This window comes from Bombina bombina, chromosome 2 (genome assembly GCF_027579735.1).
Source record: "Bombina bombina isolate aBomBom1 chromosome 2, aBomBom1.pri, whole genome shotgun sequence".
Lineage (NCBI taxonomy): Eukaryota > Metazoa > Chordata > Amphibia > Anura > Bombinatoridae > Bombina > Bombina bombina.
Window position 1 is genome coordinate 72765127 of NC_069500.1, and position 19937 is coordinate 72785063.

At 43.7% G+C, this 19937-nt stretch overlaps 1 protein-coding gene across 3 annotated transcripts in view; it reads left to right on the top strand.

Annotated features, from left to right (window-relative positions):
- The window catches only part of SMAD4 (SMAD family member 4), a 153410-nt gene that overhangs the window by 60157 nt on the left and 73316 nt on the right, over window positions 1-19937 (top strand). For all 3 annotated transcript variants that reach the window (XM_053701113.1, XM_053701112.1, XM_053701114.1), the window contains one exon: window positions 4237-4411. In XM_053701113.1, coding sequence (XP_053557088.1) covers window positions 4237-4411 — 175 coding nt within the window. The remainder of the gene's footprint in view (window positions 1-4236; window positions 4412-19937) is intronic.

Here is a 19937-nt window from a genome sequence, read left to right on the forward strand (position 1 = left end):
TTGGGGTTTTGTTCAAACCTTTTCGTGGTCCCAAAGAAGGAGGGAACTTTCCGCCCAATTCTGGACCTAAAGTGCTTAAACAAATTTCTCAGTGTCCCTTCCTTCAAGATGGAGGCGATAAGGTCCATCATTCCTTTAGTTCAGGAAGATCAGTTTGACCACTATAGATCTGAAGGACGCTTACCTTCATGTTTCAATCCACAGGGAACACTTTTTTTCAGTTAATGAGATTTTCATTCCTGGACGAGCACTTTCTTTACGAAGGTAGCCGTTGCCAGAACTCTGGGTATTGCAGCATCCCCATACTTGGATGATATTCTGGTGCAAGCACCATCCTTTCGTCTTGTGGAAGAATTCTCTAAATTCCTTCTCAGTCTTCTTCGATCACATGGATAGAAGATAAACTTGGAAAAGAGTTCTCTTATCCTAAGTACCAGGGTGGAATTCCTGGGTACTATAATAGACTCCATATCCATGAGACTATTTCTAACAGACCAGAGACGTTGCATGCTAACTTCGGCATGTCTTGCCCTCCTTGAGTCCCTCTATGGCTCAGTGTATGGAGGTGATTGGTCTCATGGTGTCCTACATGGACATCATTAATTTTGCCAGGTTCCATCTCAGACCTTTACAACTGTGCATGCTGAGGCAGTGGAACGGCGATCATTCAGATCTCTCCTTGTTGTCAATTTTTAACTGCTTACCAGGTTTACCTAATGAATTGCTGATTTATCCATACTTATTCTATTTTGCAGCCCTTAAACTTAGCTGTTATAATTAAAAGTAATATAGCCCTCGGATTGTAAGGGCTTAGTATAGCTTTGCTTAATATTTAGTTTGATGGCTGTTAGTTAAATATAAACGGATATATATTTTTTTCAGCAGCTGTGAGATTTATAATCCACCTGGTTTAAGTGTTTTTAAACTTTCTTTGCTTAAGCTATTGTATGCATGTGTGTTCCTAGTCCAAGTATTACAATATAGAATGTATGAATGTGATGGAACTTTTAATGAACATTTCTATACATAATTTACCATATTATATGCAGAGTATATGATGATCTCAAATTTGTGGAGCTTGTTTCTTAATACTTAATTGTATCCTTTTACAATTAGTTATACTAGTTGCCTGATCATTCAGATCTGTCTCAACAGATTGTATTAGACAGCCGGTCGAGAGAATCACTCTTGGTGGCTCTGTCCAGATAATCTGTCCCGAGGGGCATACTTCTTAAGATCATCCTGGGAGATTGTGACTACGGACTCAAGCCTATCCGATTGGGAGCTGTTTGGGGTGCCAGGAAGGCACAGGGGTTGTGGACTCAGGAGGAGTCCTCCCTCCTGATCAATATTTTGGAACTACGGGCAATCTTCAAGGCCTTGAAGGCTTTTCCACTTCTGGGTTCGTCCCAGTTTATCAGATTCCAATCACACAATATAACCTCGGTGGCTTACATCAACTATCAGGGGGGGAACGAGAAGTTCCTTGGCGATGAAGGAAGTGTCCCAGATTCTGGAGTAGGCGGAGGCCCACAGCTGTTCGCTGACAGCGATCCACGTTCTGGGTGTGGACAACTAGGAGGCGGATTTTCTCAGCAGGCAATCCTTCCATCCAGGGGAATGGTCTCTTCATCCCGAGGTGTTTGCAGAGATATGCAGCAAGTGAGGGACGCCGGAGATAAATCTCATGGCGTCCCGTCTCAATACCAAGCTACCCAGGTACGGGTCGAGGGATCCCCATGCACATCTAATAGATGTTCAAACTCCTATCTTTTCCCTTCATTACCGCTTCTTCTTCGAGTGGTGGCCCGCATCAAGCAGGAGCGGGTATTGGTAATCCTGATTGCTCCATCGTGGCCGCAAAGGATGTGGTTCACGGATCTAGTGGAAGTTACCTTGTCGCAGAGACCTGCTGATACAAGGTCCATTTGTTCATCAAAATCTAAATTCTCTGAGGCTAACTGCATGGAGATTGAACGCTTAATCTTAGCCAAGAGAGGTTCTCAGAGTGTCATTGATATTCTTATTCAAGCTCGTAAACCAGTTACTCTGTGTATCTACTACAAGGTGTGGAGGACCTACTTATTCTGGTGTGATTTTTCCTGGCACAGAGTTAAGGTTGCCAGGATCTTATCTTTTCTCCAGGATAGGCTGTAGAAGGGCCTTTCTGCTGCGGTTTTATTGCACAAGAGACTGGCTGAGCTTCCAGACGTGCAGCCCTTTAAGGCTCTTATTAGGATCAGACCTGTGTTTAGATCTGGGGCTCCTCCTTGGAGCCTAAATCTTGTTCTTCGGATTTTGCAACAGGTTCCGTTTGAGCCTCTGCATTCCGTTGACATTAAATTGTTATCTTGGAAGGTTCTCTTTTTATTGGCTATTGCCTCTGTGCGCAGAGTTTCATAGATCTCTGTTTTCAATAGTGAGCCCCCTTATCTGATTTCATGCAGATAAGGCTGTTTTACGTACTAAATTAGGTTTTCTTCCTAAGGTTGTGTCAGATGATCAATCAGGAGATTGTGGTTCCTTCCTTATGTCCTAATCCCTTCTTTATCGAAGGAACGCTTACTTCACAATTTGGATGTGGTTCTCGCCTTGAAGTTCTATCTTCAGGCTACTAAGGAGTTTAGACAATCTTCCTCTTTGTTGTCTATTTGGGGAGGCGTAAGGGGCAGAAGGCAACTTCGACTTCCCTATCTTTTTGGTTATTCGCTTAGCTTACGAGACAGCAGGACATCATCCTCCTGAGAGGATAACAGCTCATTCCACTAGAGCAGTGGCTTCCTCTTGGGCCTTTCAGAACGAGGCCTCTATGGATCGGATTTGTAAGGCGGCTACCTGGTCCTCCTTATATACTTTTTCAAAACTTTACAAGTTTGATGTTTTTGCTTCAGCTGAAGCAGCTTTCGGGAGAAAAGTTTTGCAGTTTGTGGTGCTCTCAGAATAGGGTCCGCCTCTTCCTTTTTTTTTCCTTCCGTTATTCATTCAGTGTCCTCTGGAGCTTGGATATAGTTTTCCCAACAGTAAGGAATGAAGCTGTGGACTCTCCCTATCTTAGGAAAGAAAACATAATGTATGCTTACCAGATAAATTCCTTTCCTTCCGTATAGGGAGAGTCCATGGCCTCCGCCCATTTTTTCTTGTCTATGGCCGGTCCCCTATTTATTTTATTTTTCTGCCACCATTTATACCCTAATGTTACTCCTACTTTTTTCTTGTTCCCTCGGCAGAATGACTGGGATAATGAGGAGGTGGGAGGGATATTTTAAGCCTTTGGCTGGGGTGTCTTTGCCTCCTCCTGGTGGCCAAGTGTTGTATTTCCCAACAGTAAGGAATGAAGCCGTGAACTCTCCCTATCCGGAAGGAAAGGAATTTATCTGGTAAGCATAAATTATGTTTTTTTTTCCCCCTCCTTTTTCAGTTGGCAGCATTTCCCGTTTGCACCTCTTACCCCTTTTATCTCGCTTGCTTTTCCCTATCCTCTGATATGAACTACTGGGAGGGAAGAGGAAGTAGATTGGGTATTTGAATGTTCTGATCGGGTTGTCTTTGCTTCCTCCTGGTGGACTTTCACCAACAAGAAAGAGAAAATTATCAGGTAAGAATACTTTTTTATTTTAATGCATATACTTCTTAATTGGTGCAGTTTTTAAAGATTGATGTCGTACAATAATACATATTACATATACTATTTAAAATATATTATTTAAAATATTGTTACAAAAAACAATAATTAGCTTAAATGAAGTCTGCATTGAAGACATGAAGATTGGTTGCTATGGCATAGTTTTAATGTAGAATGCAAGATAGATACATTAGCTGCTTCACCCCAACAATGTTACCTAAATTATCAACAGTCTGCTGTAACTCACGTTGGCATTGGCGTGAATGTTAAAAAGGTTGATTTTTTTTTTTTTAAATAACTTTTGGCCGTCGCACAAATAGTTGCTTGCCACAGGTACAGGCGGACATACTTAGATCGCACAAATTTACCAAATTTACACTTTGCTAAAGGGAGCCCATAGACTGCTAAAGACACATGCATGCTCTGAAGCTCCTATCAGCCTACACAGGTTTACTCTTCAACTAAGGATTTCCAGAGAACAAATCTATTAGATAATATAATTAAATTGGAAAGTTGTTTAAAAATGCATGCTGAATCTAAATCATGAATGTTTCATTTTTACTTTACTGTCCCTTTAAAATTCAGCTTTGGGTAATTGTAACTCTTGTTTGTAGGTGGCTGGCAGAAAGGGATTCCCTCATGTCATATATGCTCGCCTCTGGAGATGGCCAGACCTTCATAAGAATGAACTTAAGCATGTAAAATACTGTCAGTATGCCTTTGATTTAAAGTGTGACAGTGTTTGTGTGAATCCTTATCACTATGAACGTGTTGTTTCACCTGGAATAGGTAAGCTACTCAAAGACAACTGTATATGAACAGAGAATAACAAATGTACAATTCAAGATTGATTGGTCCTTTTCTTTTTTAATTAAAAAAAATAATAAAATTTGGTTTTAATTATCCTAGCATAATTATTTCCATCTAAAGGGGATGAGAGTCCACGGCTTCATTCATTACTTATGGGAATTAAGAACCTGGCCACCAGGAGGAGGCAAAAACACCCCAGCCAAAGGGTTAAATACGTCCCCCACTCCCCTCATCCCCCAGTCATTCTTTGCCTTTCGTCACAGGAGGATGGCAGAGAGGTGCAGAAGTTTCGGAGGTCTCTTATGGAGAGTACTACTCTTCTCTATGGGACGGGAGTTTAAGTAGCCCTAACGAGCCTTTCAGTTGGGCCTGGGTGAAAGTTAGAGTCCAGAGATGCAGGGAGAGTTCTCCTCTGCGACACCATCCCGACTCATATTAACTGCTCCTACAGCAATCGGCGTTGACGAGTTTCAGAGACTGCTTTCTTCTCTCAAGTACATGTCAGGAGCGATGCTACGACCTGTCGCACTTGAAGGGCCGTGTTCCTGTTCCATGGCGTGGATTCTGGTAAGATCGTTGAATTTTTTATTATATGATAACACAGAAGACAGGGCCACAGTGTCGTGCCTTTTATCTTTATAGAATCGAGGGTAAATATTCCCGCTAAGGGGATTTTTGAACAGAGGGAGGGTTATACATGATATTGTTTATTGTGTCATTGCTGCGTTATGTGCGGGATGAGGCTCTGGCAATGCTGTGGAACTGACAGGTTCATTTCTGGGAGTTTTGTGCGCCTTTTTTTGGCGCGTTTTCTCCTTTAGGCAGGGGCGTTCCTGTTAGGGCTCTTCACTTCCGGTCTGATCTGCGGCGGAGGAGACAAAGCGATTTCTCTAGTCCGGGTCATAAGAGGTGGTGAGTGCCCCGCCCATTGGCGGTTATAAAGGTACCTGTTTTTAATTTTGCTAATTAAGATAAGCTATGTAGGATTCTGACGCGTTGGAGGGTACTCCCTCTTTATCTGTCTTTTTCCTGTGTTTGTGAGGTTCCTGTAGACCACCCTGCGCAACTATGTTCCACATGCCTTGATAAAGCTACGGCATCTAAAAATAAAAGAATGTCTGGTACTAGTGAGCCGTCCACCTCTACCGTCCCTTGAGGTGCGTTCCCTAATTGCGTCCCCTATTCCACATGCAGTGCCCCAGGGTCCAACTGTTAGCCCTTCGGGAGAGATTTTCTGGCCACCAGATTTTGCGGGCCTACTTCAAACGGCATTCTATAAAGTGATCCTTGCTTTACCGCATTCTGCTAAGCGCAAGCATAGAGCCTTTCAGAGCGGTCCGACTCAGGATTCCTCTATGTCGGAAACTCCTGCTGAGTGGTACGACGATGAGGCCCACTCCGACGCTTCAGAGGGGGGTCCCTTCCGGTTCGGAGTCCGTGTCAGCTAAACCTTCGGCGGCGGAGGAGCCTGGTTATAGGTTTAAAATGGAGAATTTGCGCTTTTTGCTGAAGCAAGTGCTTGCTACTCTGGAGGTTCCAGAGCCAAAGCTTCCGGAGGAACCTTCCATTCCTAAGCTTGACAAGGTGTATGAGGTCAGGGTGGTGCCCCAGACCTTCCCGGTTCCTGTAAAGATGGCAAATATTATACAGAATGAATGGGAGCGATTTAGGTTCTAACTTTTCCCTTTTTTCTAACTTTTAAGAAGCTTTTCCCCGTTTTGGAGGCCCAGCTTGAGACCGTTCCCAAGGGGAACGTTCCCAAGGTGGGGAACCGTTCCCAAGGTGGGGAACCGTTCCCAAGGTGGATGGAGCTAAGCATACAACTATCGGATAGCTCGTCGTTCAAGGAGCCCATGGATAAAAAGTTGAAAAACATGTTAAATCCCATGTGCTGAAATATTTTCCTTTTTTTTTCAACCAGCAGCGGCCGTCGCCGCAGTTGCCGGAGCTGTGTCATATTGGTGTGATTCTCTGTGGAAGATGATTGTGGGCGAGAGCCCTCTTTCGAAGAGGTACAGGAAAAGATTAAGCTGCTCAAGGTTGCCAATTCTTTCATTTGCGATGCCAATATGCAGATTATTCGCCTGAACGCTAAGGTGTCGGGTTTTCCATTTTAGCATGACTTCTAAACTAAGGTTACTGTCCCTGCCTTTTCAAGGTAAGATTTTGTTTGGTCCAGGCCTGGACTCTATTATATCCACGGTTACGGGAGGCAAGGGCCGCCTTCCTGCCCAGGATAAAAATGCTAAACCTAAGGGTTCCAACTTTAGTCCTTTTCGCACAATCAAGGCCCAACGCCAGCAGCCCGCCGCGAAGGCTGACCAACCGAAGGGAGCCTGGAAGCCTGCTTAGGCTTGGAACAAGTCTAAGCAGAACAAGAAGCCAGCCGAGACAAAATTGGCATGAAGGGGCGGCCCCCGACAGGTCTACGCACCGAGTAGGGGGCAGATTGTCTCTCTTCTCCGACGCCTGGTTGTAGGATGTTCAGGATCCTTGGGTTCTGGAGGTTGTCGCCCAGGGTTACAGGATAGGCCGGAAAAGAGAGAGGCCTTTCTAGAGTGTGTGAGGGATCTTTCATCTCTAGGCGTTATCGTATCAGTACCCCATGCAGAAAGGGGTCTAGGGTACTATTCAAATCTGTTTGTGGTTCCAAAGAAGGAAGGGCACTTCCCCCCCCGATTCTGCATTTAAAGTGTTTAAACAAGTTCCTGTCCGTTCCATCGTTCAAAAGTGAAACAATCAAGTTCATTTTGCCTCTAGTTCAAGAGGGGCAGTTCATGACCACAATAGACTTGAAGGATGCATACCTGCATGTTCTAATTCACAAGGACCACTTCAGGTTTCTTAGATTTGCATTTTTGGACCAACATTTTCAATTTTGCTTGCAGTGGCCAGATCTAGGGGTATTGCAGCGGCGCCCTACCTGGATGACATTCTGGTTCCGCCGCCGTCCTTTCATCTGGCAGTCAACTCAAGGCCTCTGCTTCTGTTACTTCAGTCTCACGGTTGGAAGATCAACTCCGGAAAGAGTTCCCTTGTTCCCAGCACCAGGGTTGAGTTTCTGGGCACCATACTAGACTCGGTGTCCATGAAGCTATTTCTCACAGATCAGCCACGCCGGATGAGGTTCCGCCTGTCTTGCCCTTTGGTCCTCAGGGAGTCCCTAATTGGCTCAGTGTATGGAGGGGATTGGGCTCATGGTCTCCAGCATAGACGTCATTCCATTAGCAAGATTTCATCTCAGACCTCTTCAACTGTGCATGTTGAGGCAGTGGAACAGCGATCATTCCGATCTGTCACAGCTGATATCCATGGATGTGCGGACTCGGTCTTCCCTCTCTTGGTGCATCCGTCCGGTCCAGTTATCCATGGGGACATTCTTCTTGAGACCATTTTGGGAAATTGTGACCACGGACGGGAGTCTGACGGGATGGGGAGCTGTTTGGGGTGCCAGGAAGGGCACAAGGAAAATGGTCTTGACTGGAGTCTCTTCTTCCGCTAAATATTCTGGCGTGGGGCCCCGTCTGGGGGAGTGCAACTTCATCAGGTTCCAGACAGACAACATTACCTAAGTGGCATACATCAACCACCAGGGGGGTATGAGGAGCTCCCTAGCAATGAGGGAGGTGTCTCGGATTCTGGAGTGGGCAGAGGCCCACAGCTGTTCGCTCTCAGCGATCCACATCCCTGGAGTGGACAACTGGGAAGCGGATTTTCTCAGCAGACAAACATTTCATCCGGGGGAATGGTCTCTTCACCCCAAGATGTTTGCGGAGATTTGTCTCAGATGGGGGACGGCAGAGATCGATCTCATGGTGTCCCGATTTAAATCGCAAACTTTCCCGATACGGATCGAGGTCGAGGGACCCCCAAGCGGAGCTGATAGATGCGTTAGCAGTACCTTGGGGGTTCAGTCTAGTGTACATTTTTCCTCCGTTACTAATTCTACCTCGTATAGTGGCACGCTTAAAGCAGAAGAGAGCGTCGTCCATTCTCATTGCTCCTTAGTGGCCGCGGAGGACGTGGTTTGGGGATCTGGTGGAGATGTCATCCTCTCCGCCGTGGAGGTTACCCTGTCGCAGGGATCTGCTGGAACAGGGTCCTTTTCAACATCAGAATCTAGATTCTCTGAGGCTGACTGCGTGGAGATTGAACGCTTAGTCCTAGCCAAGAGAGGTTTTTCTGAAACCGTGATTGATACTCTAGTTCAGGCGAGGAAGCCAGTCACCCGACGCATCTACCATAAGGTGTGGAGAGTTTACTTGTCCTGGTGTGAGGGATATGGATATCCTTGGCACAAGGTGAAGGTATCCAGGATTTTGTCCTTTCTAAAAGAGGGTTTGGAGAAGGGTCTTGCCGCTAGTTCATTGAAGGGACTGTTCTTGGCTCTATCAGTGTTGTTGCATAGGAATCTCGCTGAGCTCCCTGACATTCAATCCTTTGTTCAGGTCCTGTCTAGAATCAGGCCTGTCTTTAGGCAGTCTGCTCCCCCGTGGTGCTTGAATTTGGTTCTTAAAGTTTTACAGAGAGCTCCGTTTGAGGCTATGCATTCTCTTGACATAAAGATCGTGTCTTGGAAGGTTCTTTTCCTGTCAGCCATTGCATCGGCCCGCAGAGTTTCCGAACTGGCAGGCCTTTCAACTTGAGCCCCCTTATCTGGTGTTTCACGTGGATAAGGATGTTCTTCGCACTGGCTTGGGATTTCTTCCCATGGTGGTGTCTGACCGTAACATCAATCAGGAAATAGTTGTTCCTCCTTTGTGTCCTAGCCCCTCTTCTTCTAAGGAGAGGCTACTTCATAATCTGGATCTGCTTCGTACCTTGAAGTTCTAGCTTCAGGCGACTAAAGATTTCAGACAATCTAACTCTTTTTGTAGTCTATTCAGGGAATCACAGGGGTCAGCGGGCCTCTGCTACTTCTTTGTCTTTTTGGCTGAGTAGCTTGATCCGCCTCGCCTATGAGACGGCAGGCACAAGCCCCCTCAGAGGATTACGGCTCATTCCACTAGAGCAGTGGCTTCATCTTGGTCCTTCAAAAATGAGGCTTCTATGGAGCAGATTTGTAAGGCGTCTACCTGGTTCTCCTTGCATACTTTCACAAAGTTTTACAAATTTGATGGCTTTCCTTCTGCGGAAGCTGTTTTTGAGAGAAAAGTTCTACAGACTGTGGTGCCCTCAGTTTAAGGGTCCGCCTTTACCCTCCCTAGAGCTTGGGTATATGTTTCCCATAAGTAATGAATGAAGCCGTGGACTCTCCTCCCCTTTAGATGGAAAACATAAATTATGCTTACCTGATCATTTCATTTCCATCATGGGGAGGAGAGTCCACGGCTGCTGTCCGTATCTCTGGTGGGCGGCGCTAAATTTAATATTTTTTTCTGGCACCATTTATACCCTGATATTTCTCCTACTGTTCCTTGTTACCTCTGCAAAATGACTGGGGGATGAGGGGAGTGGGGAAGGTATTTAAGTCTTTGGCTGGGGTGACTTTGCTTCCTCCTGGTGGCCAGGTTCTTCCCATGAGTAATGAATGAAGCCGTGGACTCTCCTCCCCATGATGGAAATGAAATTATCGGGTAAGCTTAATTTTATGTTTTTTCTCCAGATCGTAAATCATTTAGTTTGAATTAACTATTTAGGGTGAAATTATGTCATTAAGTGTAAACTAAAACAAGCTGGTGTGATATTGCTGTAGCTCCAACTAATTTGGATAGTTAGTTTTCTGATAGGGAATCAGTGTTTTATGTCATTGCTGCAACTAAAGGCACTCTATTTCCCTTTAGTATATATTAAAACTATATTATATACATATATAAAGTTGCTTCTGTGTGTGCCTGAATCTGAACAAGGACTTTAAACCTATGTTACCATTATATTTGTGAAAATGTCACTTTAATTTGTTAAGTTAACAAAACTTTGAATATATGGGTACAGGTTTTGAACACAAATGTTATATTTTTAAAGCAACTTCATTATTTGTTTGTAATTGTCGAAGTATGTTTATACATGTCTGTTTTGTGTACTGTCCAGATTATTTTTGAATATTGCTTAACCCAGAGCTTTCCAAACTTTTCATGTCGGTGACACACTTTTTAGACCTACATAATTTCGCGACACAGTAATTCAGTTGTACTGGCAAACAGGAGGTTAACCTAACTTGTTTTAAGAGTTACGGACACATACATAAATTATATAATAACGAAATGTATTTACAAGTAACAGTATGTATGTATGTGCAAGAATTAAAACAAAGTTTAACAACACCAATAACTACTTACTATTTTAATGGGATGTATGAGGTTGATGGCATGAACACAGTTTATGAATATTTGGTGGAATATTAGACACTCGCATTTTTAAGCTTCCCCTTCCTATCCATATATCAAGAGCAGGAACAGCAATGCACTACTGGGAGCTAGCTGCAAAAAAACCCCACTGACTTCAGCTCAGCGTTTAAGCTGCAGCCCTCAGAGCTCGGTGAGTGCGATTGACTACTGCCCGCGCTGCAAACACACTGCTGTCCCACACACTGACTACACATGCAGTCAGGAGCCAATTAAGGAGACTGCACATGCAGTCACGAGCCAATTAAGGAGACTACACGTGCAGTCAGGAGCCAATGTGCCACCAAAGCCGCCAATGGGAATAGTTTCAGTTCCCACTGAGCTGCGCCAAAAGGTTAAGATGATCTGTGACCCCCTAGGTATCAATAACGTGTCAACCATGTGATATGCGTAGCAGGCAGGCGGAAAGTCAGAAACAAATTTTTTTTTAAAATTTAAAAAAAATTGTGCTGAGGCAGGGACACACCTACACACTGCTGCCGACACACTAGTGTGTCCCGACACACCGTTTGGAAAGCACTGGCTTAACCCCTTCACTAAAGGTACTTTCAGAGAACTTGCCCTAAATACCAGAGAATATTTTAAATGTTTGCCATCACTCCATTTAAATATAAATAGAACTTTGTTTTTTATATAACTCAAAGTATTGATCTATGCCCATTTTGGGATATTTCATACCACCATTTCACCGCCAAAAAAGTTTATATTTTTTTTTTTTTTTTTTTAACTTTTTTCACAAACTTTGGGTTTCTCAATTATTTGCATGCTGCTTGTGTAATCATGGCACAAATGGTTGTAAAAGCTTCTCTGGGATCCCCTTTGTTTAGAAATAGCTGACAAACATGTTTTTGCCATTGTGTTTGGTAATTTAGGAGGCTGCTAATTGCAGCTTTTGCACCACATATCTAAAATTCCTGGCAGTGAAGGGGTTAATCAGATAGCTTGTAAGCTTAATTTTAGCTTTAGTGTAGAGATTACCCTCCCATCTGACACTTCCCACCCCATGATCCCTCCCTCACCCCCCACTGGTAACTACTATTTCTCCAACATAGGTGTGTCCGGTCCACGGCGTCATCCTTACTTGTGGGATATTCTCCTCCCCAACAGGAAATGGCAAAGAGCCCAGCAAAGCTGGTCACATGATCCCTCCTAGGCTCCGCCTACCCCAGTCATTCTCTTTGCCGTTGTACAGGCAACATCTCCACGGAGATGGCTTAGAGTTTTTTAGTGTTTAACTGTAGTTTTTATTATTCAATCAAGAGTTTGTTATTTTAAAATAGTGCTGGTATGTACTATTTACTCAGAAACAGAAAAGAGATGAAGATTTCTGTTTGTATGAGGAAAATGATTTTAGCACCGTAACTAAAATCCATGGCTGTTCCACACAGGACTGTTGAGAGCAATTAACTTCAGTTGGGGGAACAGTGTGCAGTCTCTTACTGCTTGAGGTATGACACATTCTAACAAGACGATGTAATGCTGGAAGCTGTCATTTTCCCTATGGGATCCGGTAAGCCATTTTTATTAAGATAGTAAATAAGGGCTTCACAAGGGCTTATTAAGACTGTAGACTTTTTCTGGGCTAAATCGATTCATTATTAACACATATTTAGCCTTGAGGAATCATTTATTCTGGGTATTTTGATATGATTATATCGGCAGGCACTGTTTTTGACACCTTATTCTTTAGGGGCTTTCCCTAATCATAGTCAGAGCCTCATTTTCGCGCCGGTATGGCGCACTTGTTTTTGAGGACAGCATGGCATGCAGCTGCATGTGTGTGGAGCTCTGATACATAGAAAAGTCTTTCTGAAGGCATCATTTGGTATCGTATTCCCCTTTGGGCTTGGTTGGGTCTCAGCAAAGCAGATTCCAGGGACTGTAAAGGGGTTAAATATAAAAACGGCTCCGGTTCCGTTATTTTAAGGGTTAAAGCTTCCAAATTTGGTGTGCAATACTTTTAAGGCTTTAAGACACTGTGGTGAAATTTTGGTGAATTTTGAACAATTCCTTCATACTTTTTAGCAATTGCAGTAATAAAGTGTGTTTAGTTTAAAATTTAAAGTGACAGTAACGGTTTTATTTTAAAACGTTTTTTGTGCTTTGTTATCAAGTTTATGCCTGTTTAACATGTCTGAACTACCAGATAGATTGTGTTCTGACTGTGGGGAAACCAAGGTTCCTTCTCATTTAACTATATGTATTTTATGTCATAAAAAAATTTAGTAAAAATGATGCCCAAGATGATTCCTCAAGTGAGGGGAGTAAGCATGGTACTGCATCATCCCCTACTTCGTCTACACCAGTCTTGCCCATACAGGAGGCCCCTAGTACATCTAGTGCGCCAATACTCCTTACTATGCAACATTTAACGGCTGTAATGGATAATTCTATCAAAAACATTTTAGCCAATATGCCCACTTATCAGCGAAAGCGCGACTGCTCTGTTTTAGAAAATTCTGTAGAGCATGAGAACGCTGATGATATGGTTTCTGAAGGGCCCCTACACCAGTCTGAGGGGGCCAGGGAGGTTTTGTCTGAGGGAGAAATTTCAGATTCAGGAAACATTTCTCAACAAGCTGAACCTGATGTGATTAATTTTAAATTTAAGTTGGAACATCTCCGCGCTCTGCTTAAGGAGGTGTTATCCAATTTGGATGATTGTGATTATCTGGTCATTCCAGAACCACTATGTAAAATGGAAAAGTTCTTAGAGGCCCCGGGGCCCCCCGAAGCTTTTCCTATATCCAAGCGGGTGGCGTACATTGTTAGTAAAGAATGGGACAGGCCCGGTATACCTTTAGTACCTCCCCCCATATTTATAAAATTGTTTTCCTATAGTCGACCCCAGAAAGGACTGATGGCAGACAGTCCCCAAGGTCGAGGGGGCGGTTTCTACTCTACACAAGCGCGCCACTATACCCATAGAAGATAGTTGTGCTTTCCAAGATCCTATGGATAAAAAATTAGAAGGTCTGCTAAAGATGTTTGTTCAGCAAGGTTCCCTTCTACAACCATTTGCATGCATTGTCCCTGTCACTGCAGCCGCGTGTTTCTAGTTTGATGAGCTAGGAAAGGCGATTATTAGTAATTCTTCTTCTTATGAGGAGATTATGGACAGAATTCGTGCTCTTAAATTGGCTAATTCTTTCACCCTAGACGCCACCTTGCAATTGGCTAGGTTAGCGGCGAAAAAATTCTGGGTTTGCTATTGTGGCGCAGAGCGCTTTGGTTAAAATCTTGGGCAGCGGATGCGTCTTCCAAGAACAAATTGCTTGACATTCCTTTCAAGGGGTAAACACTCTTTGGCCCTGACTTGAAAGAGATTATCTCTGATATCACTGGGGGCAAGGGCCACGCCCTTCCTCAGGATAGGTCTTTTCAAGACCAAAAATAAACCTAGTTTCGTCCCTTTCGCAGAAACGGATCAGCCCCAAGGACTACGTCCTCTGAGCAGGAAGGTAATACTTCTCAAGCCAATCCAGCCTGGAGAGGAAAGCAGGCCAGGAAACCTGCCACTGCTACCAAGACAGCATGAAATGCGGGCCCCCGATCCGGGACCGGATCTGGTGGGGGGCAGACTCTCTCTCTTCGCTCAGGCTGGGGCAAGAGATGTTCTGGATCCTTGGGCGCTAGAAAGGTCAATTCATGACCAAGGTGGATTTCAAGGATGCGTATCTACATAGTCCTATCCACAAGGAACATCATCGGTTCCTAAGGTTTGCATTCCTGGACAAGCATTTCCAGTTCGTGGCGTTTTCTTTCGGATTAGCCACTGCTCCTAGGATTTTCTCATAGGTACTAGGGTCCCTTCTGGCGGTGCTAAGACCAAGGGGCATTGCTGTAGTACCTTACTTGGACGACATTCTGATTCGAGCGTCGTCCCTTCCTCAAGTAAAGGCTCACACGGACATTGTCCTGGCCTTTCTCAGATCTCACGGATGGAAAGTGAACGTGGAAAAGAGTTCTCTATCTCCGTCAACGAGGGTTCCCTTCTTGGGAACTATAATAGACTCCTTAGAAATGAGGATTTTTCTGACAGAAGCCAGAAAAACAAAACTTCTAGACTCTTGTCGGATACTTCATTCCGTTCCTCTTCCTTCCATAGCGCAGTGCATGGAAGTGATAGGTTTGATGGTAGCGGCAATGGACATAGTTCCTTTTGTGCGCATTCATCTAAGACCATTACAACTGTTCATGCTCAGTCAGTGGAATGGGGACTATTCAGACTTGTCTCCGAAGATACAAGTAAATCAGAGGACCAGAGACTCATTCCGTTGGTGGCTGTCCCTGGACAACCTGTCACAAGGGATGACCTTCCGCAGACCAGAGTGGGTCATTGTCACGACCGACGCCAGTCTGATGGGCTGGGGCGCGGTCTGGGGATCCCTGAAAGCTCAGGGTCTTTGGTCTCGGGTAGAATCTCTTCTACCGATAAATATTCTGGAACTGAGAGCGATATTCAATGCTCTCAAAGCTTGGCCTCAGCTAGCGAGGGCCAAGTTCATTCATCAACCATCAGGGGGGAACAAGGAGTTCCCTAGCGATGGAAGAAGTGACCAAAATCATTCTATGGGCGGAGTCTCACTCCTGCCACCTGTCTGCTATCCACATCCCAGGAGTGGAAAATTGGGAAGCGGATTTTCTGAGTCGTCAGACATTGCATCCGGGGGAGTGGGAACTCCATCCGGAAATCTTTGCCCAAGTCACTCAACCGTGGGGCATTCCAGACATGGATCTGATGGCCTCTCGTCAGAACTTCAGAGTTCCTTACTACGGGTACAGATCCAGGGATCCCAAGGCGGCTCTAGTGGATGCACTAGTAGCACCTTGGACCTTCAAACTAGCTTATGTGTTCCCGCCGTTTCCTCTCATCCCCAGGCTGGTAGCCAGGATCAATCAGGAGAGGGCGTCGGTGATTTTGATAGCTCCTGCGTGGCCACGCAGGACTTGGTATGCAGATCTGGTGAATATGTCATCGGCTCCACCATGGAAGCTACCTTTGAGACGAGACCTTCTTGTTCTAGGTCCGTTCGACCCACTCCAGCTGACTGCTTGGAGATTGAACGCTTGATCTTATCAAAGCGAGGGTTCTCAGATTCTGTTATTAATACTCTTGTTCAGGCCTGAAAGCCTGTAACCAGAAAAATTACCACATAATTTGGTATATCTGTTGGTGTGAATCTGCAGGATTCCCTTGGGACAAGGTTAAGATTCCTAAGAGTCTATCCTTCCTTCGAGAAGGATTGGAAAAAGGATTATCTGCAAGTTCCTTGATGGGACAGATTTCTGCCTTGTCTGTGTTACTTCACAAAAAGCTGGCAACTGTGCCAGATGTTCTAGCCTTTGTTCAGGCTCTGGTTAGAATCAAGCCTGTTTACAAAATTTTGACTCCTCCTTGGAGTCTCAACCTAGTTCTTTCAGTTCTTCAGGGGGTTCCGTTTGAACCCTTACATTCGGTTGATATTAAGTTATTATCTTGGAAAGTTTTGTTTTTGGTTGCAATTTCTTCTGCTAGAAGAGTTTCAGAATTATCTGCTCTGCAGTGTTCTTCTCCTTATCTGGAGTTCCATGCAGATAAGGTGGTTTTGCGTACTAAACCTGGTTTTCTTCCAAAAGTTGTTTCTAACAAAAACATTAACCAGGAGATAGTTGTGCCTTCTTTGTGTCCTAATCCAGTTTCAAAGAAGGAACGTTTGTTGCACAACTTGGATGTAGTTCGTGCTCTCAAATTTTACTTAGCAGCTACTAAGGATTTCAGACAAACTTTGTCTTTGTTTGTTGTTTATTCTGGTAAACGGAGAGGTCAAAAAGCAACTTCTACCTCTCTCTCCTTCTGGATTAAAAGCATTATCCGATTGGCTTATGAGACTGCCGGACGGCAGCCTCCCGAAAGAATCACAGCTCACTCCACTAGGGCTGTGGCTTCCACATGGGCCTTCAGAACGAGGCTTCTGTTGATCAGATATGTAAGGCAGCGACTTGGTCTTCACTGCACACTTTTTCTAAATTTTACAAATTTGATACTTTTGCTTCTTCTGAGGCTATTTTTGGGAGAAAGGTTTTGCAAGCCGTGGTGCCTTCCATTTAGGTGACCTGATTTGCTCCCTCCCTTCATCCGTGTCCTAAAGCTTTGGTATTGGTTCCCACAAGTAAGGATGACGCCGTGGACCGGACACACCTATGTTGGAGAAAACAGAATTTATGTTTACCTGATAAATTACTTTCTCCAACGGTGTGTCCGGTCCACGGCCCGCCCTGGTTTTTTTAATCAGGTCTGATAATTTATTTTCTTTACCTACAGTCACCACGGTAACATATGGTTTCTCCTATGCAAATATTCCTCCTTAACGTCGGTCGAATGACTGGGGTAGGCGGAGCCTAGGAGGGATCATGTGACCAGCTTTGCTGGGCTCTTTGCCATTTCCTGTTGGGGAGGAGAATATCCCACAAGTAAGGATGACGCCGTGGACCGGACACACCGTTGGAGAAAGTAATTTATCAGGTAAACATAAATTCTGTTTTTAGGTACTGGCAGACAGTCTGCCAATATTAAGATTTAAGGCAAATCTATATATTTTTATTTCACATACTTGTAATACTAAATCTGTGTTGAGTATGTAGCCCTGACTATTGGAGTAAGTAGAAACAACGTACAATAATCTGAGGGTATGGGTACCCCTCCTATTTATGAAATATGCTGAGTAGTCCTATGGCACCACCTTCAAAAAACCCTTATTTATGTTACCAAAGTTTGAAAATAATAAAAAAGATGATACAAGTAAAGAACAGGAAAGAATACACGAAACAGCACTCACCGTGTTATTTAACATATATTTTGACTGTATATGAGGACAATACTGTACTTTTTATTAAAATACTGATAACATGTTTAATAATTAACCCCTTAATGACCGCAGCACTTTTCCATTTTCTGTCCGTTTGGGACCAAGGCTATTTTGACATTTTTGCGGTGTTTGTGTTTAGCTGTAATTTTCCTCTTACTCATTTACTGTACCCACACATATACCGTTTTTCTCGCCATTAAATGGACTTTCAAAAGATACCATTATTTTCATCATATCTTATAATTTACTATAAAAAACATTATAAAATATGAGGAAAAAATGGAAAAAACCACACTTTTTCTAACTTTGACCCCCAAAATCTGTTACACATCTACAACTACCAAAAAACACCCATGCTAAATAGTTTCTACATTTTGTCCTGAGTTTAGAAATACCCAATGTTTACATCTTCTTTGCTTTTTTTGCAAGTTATAGGGCCATAAATACAAGTAGCACTTTGCTATTTCCAAACCACTTTTTTTCAAAATTAGCGCTAGTTACATTGGGACACTAATATCTTTCAGGAATCCCTGAATATCCATTGACATGTATATATATTTTTTTCAAAGACATCCCAAAGTATTGATCTAGGCCCATTTTGGTATATTTCATAACACTATTTCACCGCCAAATGCGATCAAATAAAAAAAATTGTTCACTTTTTCACAAATTTTTTCACAAACTTTAGGTTTCTCACTGAAATTATTTACAAACAACTTATGTAATTATAGCATAAATGGTTGTAAATGCTTCTCTGGGATCCCCTTTGTTCAGAAATAGCAGACATATATGGCTTTGGCTTTGCTTTTTGGTAATTAGAAGGCTGCTAAATGCCACTGCGCACAATACGTGTATTATGCCCAGCAGTGAAGGGGTTAATTAGGGAGCATGTAGGGAGCTTCTAGGGTTAATTTTAGCTTTATTTTAGTGTAGTAGACAACCCCAAGTATTGATCTAGGCCCATTTTGGTATATTTCATGCCACCATTTCACCGCCAAATGCGATCAAAGTAAAAAAAAAACGTAAATTTTTTCACAATTTTAGGTTTCTCACTGAAATTATTTACAAACAGCTTGTGCAATTATGGCACAAATGGTTGTAAATGCTTCTCTGGGATGCCCTTTGTTCAGAAATAGCAGACATATATGACTTTGGCGTTGCTTTTTGGTAATTAGAAAGTCGCTAAATGCTGCTGCGCATCACACGTGTATTATGGCTAGCAGTGAAGGGGTTAATTAGGTAGTTTGTAGGGAGCTTGCAGGGTTAATTTTAGCTTTAGTGTAGAGATCAGCCTCCCACCTGACACATCCCACCCCCTGATCCCTCCCAAACAGCTCCCTTCTCTCCCCCACCCCACAATTGTCCCCGCCATCTTAAGTACTGGCAGAAAGTCTGCCAGTACTAAAATAAGTTTTTTTGTTTTTTTTAAGAAGAAAAAAAAGCATATTTACATATGCTGTGTTTAGGATCCCCCCTTAACCCCCAACCTCCCTGATCCCCCCCAAAACAGCTCTCTAAGCCTCCCTCTCAGCCTTATTGGGGGCCATCTTGGGTACTGGCAGCTGTCTGCCAGTACCCAGTTTGAACAATCAAATGTTTTTTTTTTTTGTTTTGTTTTTTAGTTTTTTTTCTGTTGTGTTGTGTTTTTCTGTTCTGTTCTGTTGTGTAGCTCAATCCCCCCCCCCCCCCGCCCACCACCTAAATCACACCTAAGGGTTTTTTTTTTAACATTTAATGTCCCACATTTTTTCTGTAGCGTAGCGTTCCCACCCGCTCCCTCCCCGTGCACGCGCCCGCCCCCTCGAGTGGCTCTCTCTGCATCGGATGGCCGTAAAAGGTTATTGCAGGATGCCTCCATATCGAGGCATCACTGCAATAACCGGAAAGCAGCTGGAAGCGAGCAGGATCGCTTCCAGCTGCTTTCCACACCGAGGACGTGCAGGGTATGTTCTCAGGCGTTAACTGCCTTTTTTCTGAGGACGTACCCTGCACGTCCTCGTCGTTAAGGGGTTAAAAACACAGTAATAGACTCTGAATGTCCTTTCTTCAATGCAAATTCACTTGATATATACTGTCATATTAGTAATATTAAAGGGACAGTCTACACCAGAATTGTTATTGTTTAAAAAGATAGATACTCCCTTTATTACCCAGTCCCTAGTTTTGCACAACCAACACAGTTATAATAATACACTTTTCTCCTGTTAAGTGTGGTCAGTCCACGGGTCATCATTACTTCTGGGATATCATCTCCTCCCCTACAGGAAGTGCAAGAGGATTCACCCAGCAGAGCTGCTATATAGCTCCTCCCCT